The sequence below is a fragment of the Biomphalaria glabrata genome, chromosome 5 (assembly GCF_947242115.1).
Source record: "Biomphalaria glabrata chromosome 5, xgBioGlab47.1, whole genome shotgun sequence".
In the NCBI taxonomy this organism is placed as follows: Eukaryota; Metazoa; Mollusca; class Gastropoda; family Planorbidae; genus Biomphalaria; species Biomphalaria glabrata.
In genome coordinates, this window is record NC_074715.1 from 38,489,900 (window position 1) to 38,497,097 (window position 7,198).

The following is a 7,198-nucleotide window of genomic DNA, read 5'->3' on the forward strand; positions in this document are numbered from 1 at the left end:
GATTGTATAATTTAAATGTCATATAATCTGTTGTCGGGATGGTTGATTTGTTTAGTATTTATGGTTTGCTTGTGTCATTGAAATCAATTGATCTATTAAATATATTATTAATGTCTCAAAGTTGTTGCATTCTCTTTATTTTAAAATTGAACTAAGTTATCCTATTCATTAGACAGGTAATTTTCAACATCTTCTTTAGGCACTGTGACAATTTTCTTCCAGTATCCAAAATGATTAATACATAAGCAAAAATATAATTTGGTGTTAGGTTCTTGTATCAATTAGAAATGTGAATCAATTATTTCAGTCTAACTGTCATTATCCATGTTCTGAATTAAAATTTCCTATGAATTGTAAGGCTGAAGGGTATCCCAGAGATCCAAAACTTTCAAGTGCACAGTTCATCATGTTTTAGGTTGACATTTGAGTACGGAAAGGACATCTTGTGTGGTTATGAAATGACTGTCTTATTTGTAGTGCTAATGTTTTGGTCAGTCTGTAGCTAAACTGGCTCCTACATGAAGATGGGGAAAATGCTCTTCACGTTCTAGAAATGAAGAGAGGAACTTCAAAACTTTACAATTACACCTTTTTTTTTTTCACTTTTGCAAAGGTTGAACTGGAACTATTCCTTAAGGAAGTAGTGTGTGATGCTCCATGGTTCTACAATGTGAATGATACTTAGATACACAATAAATTCATCAAACTGCACACTTTTATTTCAAGCATAAATTAATCCACATTATAGGAGTAGCACTCACTTTTTATTGGAACAGAACTGTCTATTGAAATAGGTGAAATAATGTTTCCATCGCCATGTGATAAATGGCTATAGTAAACACTTTACCATCAATGATGTCATACTGATGAGACAAGCATACCCTCTGTGGAGTCCATTTTTGTAAATGTCACTTTCTTTTGACTTGGGGTGTTCAATGGTAAAGTTTCTTCAAGGCTCTTGTTCTGGCTAATGGAATTGGAGACTGCTGATCTATTGGGTTCTTTGCAGCTGGTAATGTGAAGCTGCAGTCCTAGTGGGTCAAAAGACTCCTGTGTTCTGCTTGACCAGGTGTAAGCTTTTTTGAGTGGAAAGTTCTTTTTGGCTTGGTTTTGACCTGATTTAGTCATGACTGTATGCAGTGATTCTTCTGTCTGTATGATTGAATGTAAAGATGAAATCAGCTTGTTAATTGTTTTTGGCCTCCTTGAAAGATACAAAATAAGAGATACAGTGTATTTGTAGTAACTAAACAGTAGATTGTGTTTAACTGATTTTAATAAGGCCCAACTTGAAACAAAAAAGGTTTTCTATTAAAATTAGTTATTACCTGGTCGTATTCAAGGATTGTTTTCTTTTTAGATTGAAGTCTGGGCTAAACTTAACAGGTAAGCTCTTAAGCAATTCATTTGTGTTAGGTTCCTAAATAGCATGGATCTTACAATGGGCCTATTACTTTTATTAGCATGACATTTGTTTTGAAAGTTGTTTCTGACAATACAAACCTTGTTTTTCTTTCTTCGTATTTGGAGAGTTTGCTTTTGATGAATTTATTGACTTCTTTGTCCATGGCCTCCATTCTCCTGTTTCTGCGGGCAGAGATCCCCAGTAGACCAATGACTCCAATACCATAGACTAATACTACTGCAATAGTGAATCTGAGGGCTCCTTCGGAATCATCTACAGAGGTAATAAATAGCCAGCATTACCAACTGAAACAATCCGGACAGAAGTATTTATTGAACATTTTGTCTCTATTGGTTGAAGATAATCAAAAAGAGGGCAGCACGCGGACTTTAAAAAAAAAAAAAATTATAGTAGGTGCTTCGTTATTTGTTGTAAATAAAAATAACTTCATTTAAATGTGTGTTTTAGACATTAGAGAGGTGGTACTTCCGAGAAAGAGATGGACCTTTTAACCGCAGTTCCTTTAGAAGGCACACATATATGCTGAACATCTTCACAATGAGAGTTCACAAAACATCAGTAAACAATAACTCAATATTTTTAAAAAAGGTGAAAGCGATAAATATAAGGATAATGTAGCACAACATATTGGCTATTCAGCCATATAACAAGAATCTCTGGGCTCGCAAAGACACACATGGAACATTGACTCCTGAGACAATTCATTGAGAGATAATGTGATAAATGCTATCGTTTCAAACTAAAAACTTTAAAAAAATATATAACATACATCAATAATATAATGTATTGAGATTATGTCCTAAATACGTAATCTCTGTTTATTTCACTTACGAATATGAGTCGAGTTTGCTTCTGGTAAGGTTTGGCTTACGTTGATTATAAACTGCACTGTTCCATTATTGATAGTGCTGTTACAATTGACACGAATTACAGGCATGTTGAAGTCTATCTCCTCAGAGATGATTCGAACCGTAGGCTACTGCGATATTTTGTCAGGCCAGATTGCTCCTTCTGATGACTAGATCTAGGTAGAATTTATTGGCTGTCTCTCAACACTCAAGAAGCAACGATAAATCTTGTCAGGAAACAGACTTACTCCAAGCTAGAACGTTAGACAACTCGCGCTGATGCTGGTGAAAGGGGCTGTAATTCGATTGTGCTACAACTTTTGGCACCTAACACCCAACACACTTTTTAGTCTGGTGTTCGCACCTGATCAGAGAGTACAAATTTGTGTTGCGTCAGACCTAAGTACATTAAAAAAAAAAAAAAAAAAAAAACAAGAGTCGTAAATATTAGTGAGTTTGACTGTTTGAGGCCATGTGTGTCTGTATCGCATTATAGAAATCAATTAACCAATACGTGTAGCTTGAGTTGTCGGCCTTAGAATAAGCCTAAAGTAGATGTTACTTAGTTCTATGTCAAAAATGGTGTAGTAATAATTCAAAATGAAAAGAACTCTAGGCCTATTATTTATTTATATTGACTAAACTATACTTCAACTTGGTTGGCATGAAAATAATAAGATTTGTTCATGCGTATACCTTACTTACAATTGTCTTGCAAGAATGTAAAGGTTAGGCCTACTCAATGTGTACGTAGGGAGATACACTACGTTAAAAAAGGAAAGGGAAGATACATTTGTTGTCTAAAAATTTTGCGTGTGATAAGGATAGCTTAGATCAGAATATAATGTAATTGTGGCCCTTTGTGGCTATATGGTACACATTTCTTATATTATACATTGTCATATAAATCTGCTTAAATTATAAAAGTGTAACTTTTATCATAAAATTAAAACAAATAGGGATTAAATATGCAGGTTGAAAGGAGTTGATGTCTTATCTTTTTTCATACAAAGGATGCTCTTAAATCTGCCAAATGTCATTTTTTTAATATATTTTTTTTGATTGTTTGCGTTCGATTTCTTTTAAAACACATTTTCAGCTTTTTAAATATATTTGGGCCTACAATTTTGAGACTGGCACCTCATTCAAAGATTTTAAGTGACACATTTCAGTTTCAAACATTTTAATCGACCACCCTCATTTTTTTTATCGACCCTTCTCAGTTTATTAAAAAAAATAAATCTTCCAGTCAGGGATGTGTGAGCTCTGGGCTGAGGACCGCTGCTCTAGTCGACATAACAATCTATTGGGTCATCGTGTTTAGAACAGAGCTGACATCAATCAACAGCATCTCATTTGTGACTTTTTAGTAGGCCAATTATCTGTCTGAAACATCAATTAACATTTAATTATTGAACCTATTAATTGATACATGGACATACTTTATTCACTATTACATAGCCCTGCGGTTCTTATTTAGAAGACAATTCATAGTCCTGCTACGATCTTATCTAGAAGTCAATTCATAGTCCTGCTATGATCTTATCTAGAAGTCTATACATAGTCCTATGTTCTTTTCTAGACGTCAACTCAATAGTCCTATGTTCTTATCTAGAAGTAAACTTATAGTCCTGCTACGTTCTTATCTAGAAGTCAACTTATAGTCCTATGTACTTATCTAGAAGTCAACTTATAGTCCTATGTACTTAACTAGAAGTCAACTTATAGTCCTATGTACTTATCTAGAAGTCAACTTATAGTCCTATGTACTTATCTAGAAGTCAACTCATTTTAGTCGGGGATCATATTATTATTGATTGCTTTGAATCAGGGGAGACTAATCGTGGGAAATGTAATCTGTCGAAGTAATCTACAGATGATTTCTTTCAGGTTTTAATCACTACAAAGGCCTAGAGGTATCTTCATTCCTTAAGCTTAGGCCTAAATAATAAATAATATTAGATGTATGTGAAATTCTCCTTTCGAAGATCGAGAAGAATAGTCCTACCATCTCATTTTACATCTCGTGCTGGCATGATGATAATATAGGGCAAGACATTGCTTACATTCTTGCACTGGCTACTAGTAGACCTACGTGTGGATATAGGACGTGTTACATTGATTTACACTATGCAGCTTTTCTGTGTGTTTGAGTGAATGAGTCTCCAGATGCTTTTTTTTTTAAATATGTGCGAAGGTAAGACAATTATCTCAACACCTGTCATATGCTCAAGTCATCAAGTAATATTCTAAAATCAGGCACTTGCTAACCTGACTAGACACATTTACACGCGGCTTGTGTTCTCCTCATCTGCTAAAGTACATTCCGAGGTGTTTAGGAAACATATGCTATGATTCACCATGCTTCCTCCCTACCCTTTCACCAAGCCACGTATATACACCTTGTTCTTTCGTACTATTGTAGAAGTGAGTATCGTTCTATAACCCATTTCTTGACTTGATCGAAGTACTCACGTGTCTTGCTGTGTTATTGACATCATTCTCCACTGATAGTCTTAAGTCGTAATACCTATCAGATATCAACGTTACGAACTCTGTTCAGCGCAAAGTATTTTAATTTCTTGCCTGTTATGATTAAAGAATGAGAGCTTCGCTGCCTTTTGGCATTGTACCACAGCAACTCAATTGAAGAACGCACTTGACCAAGAATCTCGACCAAGCGTGTCTAAAAAAAAACAACACCGTTCGCCTTGTATTTAATCTTGCTTTCCTGTCTGTAACGCATTATGTTGGCGCAAAGTCTTTAACATTTGAAACGTTACTGTCTCTGGAAGAATTGAAATCCGCATACAGAAAGTGCCTTGGTACTTATCAGTGTATTAAATGATCGACTCACTTCGTAACTCCGACATAGGCAGTGGCGTAGCTATGGTGGGGGGGGGGGGGGGGAGAGAATTTGAACCCCCCCCCCGGGCCTCCAATTGAGGGAGCCTCCAAATGAATGTTGGCATTTTTTTTTACATTAAATATTTAATATTACGCCAAGCCCCCCACACAGGGGCCCCCAAATCCCTGGCTTCGCCACTGGACCTAGACCACATGTCATTAATCCTTTCTATGCTGGACTTGTCCTCATCCTGTTATTAACACGCTGGACCACGAGATGGCCAGATTCTCTGCCACTATTTGTTTCGTAGGAATCGTCCAAATGTTGCTTGGATTCAGAGACGGACTTCCATGGGTGTCAAAATCGGCCAGGGCATTATCATACGATTCGGCCCAGAACTTGTTTTCATATTATATGTAAATAGACTTAGGGCTATATAGGATATCTCAATTTAAACAAAATCTCAAGTTCCTTCACACTGTTAATTAGTCTATTATTAAAATAGGCCTACACTATTTTGATTCTAACTAAAAGAGTAAAGCCACAAAACACTTGATGGCCTGCCTTGTCGTGTGTCCTGGCGTGTCGTCTCAATGGTTCCGTGCGGGTTCTGTTTCAGATTGACACGCGTATGTTTTCACTATGTAGGACTACACAAAAATATAGATATTATGTTGTTTGTTAATCTCTTAGTATGTAAAGAGAATTGAAACTCACAGAAGCACAGTTTACGGGTATAAGTTAATCCATTACTTCGGAATGTGTGGCTAGTAGGCCTACCACAGTTAAGTAGGCTCTATGTAAAGATCTTTTATAAAAGGTAAGGAAAGGCCAATCACGTTTACGGGACTAACTGACATTTAATGCGGCCCATATATATTAGCGGCCCCAACAGCCCATTTAGTTATGAGGTATTTGAAACTTTTGATCCTTTGTGATATTGAAACAAACTCAAAACAAAAATACGTCTTCACTCTTTCGTGTCTTTAGATCGTCTGCCGTCCTTAACATCTGCTTTACGACAAAGCAGCTCAGATTTCACCATTCTAAATCGCAAAGCAACCAACCTAACCCCTCAACATCGTCACCTGAGAAAACACACACACACGCGCGCACAGACACACACACTCAATAAAACCATTGTCAGTTTATTTTCGTTCGATGCTAATGCCCAACTGAAGAGGTTTTAGGGTCAATCACCAATCACAGAAGCCGTTTTAATGCTTGCCATGTTTTCTGTAATATAATGCTAAAAAAAACAACACATATGCAAAATATTTTCTATAACTTTTCAGCCGTTAATGAGATATTAGCATTTTAATGTGGGTTTTAGGGACACTAAAAATAGTCTCGTAGCCATTCGAGATGTGTTTCTCCCTAACTACAGGGATCTTCGGCGTCATAAGGTGGAAATTATAGGTTACGCTTCTAAATTTAGAGCTAAGCGAATATATATTATTCGCCTGATTAGCCTGGATCCAATCAAGCGTACTAGTATATCAAGTTTTAGTCCACCGTACAACGTGAATCAGTCTACTATACCTTATGTAGACATGTGGTTGTTTTAAGCATAAACACATCTTTAAATACTCTTTGCTCCGAATATAAAGGATTAATAAACGGCTTGACGCCTAGCATTCATTTTTTTTTCATTTCCCTAAGGATGATAATTTGAGAAAAACGAGTATTTGACCCACAACACAGTGTGTTTCTATCCACCATATCATGCAGTCCACCTGTATTTTTTTTAAATCACCAAATCTTTTAATTAGCGGTACTTTTCGTTCTGAAAACGATGATAGTAAAAAAGATCTATATGCTAGAACTTTATTGGTTGCAGAAACATCGTATAGGCTACTGGTTCCGGAATTCACTTATTCAAATGCCCTTTTATTGGAATGATAATGTGTGATTGTCTGTAGAGATGGGTGAAAATGAAAATTTTGTTTTTTTTCTTTTTCGTAATGCAGTTTTAAAGCAGACTTAGTAAATGTAGCATTTAGTAGGACAGAACTTACATACCGTAGAAATACAAAAGTAAAAAAAAAATATTTTTTGACAAAAAATCTAAAACCA

General features: G+C 35.9%; 1 protein-coding gene across 1 annotated transcript; it reads right to left on the reverse strand.

Annotated features, from left to right (window-relative positions):
* Window positions 1–751: 751 nt before the first annotated feature.
* LOC106059249 (uncharacterized) lies at window positions 752–2,711 on the reverse strand. The gene is made up of 3 exons (XM_013216821.2): window positions 2,258–2,711; window positions 1,504–1,678; window positions 752–1,204 (listed from the first exon to the last, which is right to left on the reverse strand). Exons 1-3 carry the CDS (start codon window positions 2,361–2,363, stop codon window positions 859–861), a joined length of 627 nt encoding a protein of 208 aa, XP_013072275.1. The 5' UTR covers window positions 2,364–2,711; the 3' UTR covers window positions 752–858.
* Window positions 2,712–7,198: the final 4,487 nt, after the last annotated feature.

Coding starts and splice junctions, on each gene's coding strand:
- LOC106059249 (XM_013216821.2), bottom strand. CDS start 2,363: ATGCCTGTAATTCGTGTCAATTGTAACAGCACTATCAATAATGGAACA. Junction 1,679..2,257: donor AGCAAACTCGACTCATATTC/GTAAGTGAAATA, acceptor TTACCTCTGTAG/ATGATTCCGAAGGAGCCCTC. Junction 1,205..1,503: donor TACGAAGAAAGAAAAACAAG/GTTTGTATTGTC, acceptor GTATCTTTCAAG/GAGGCCAAAAACAATTAACA.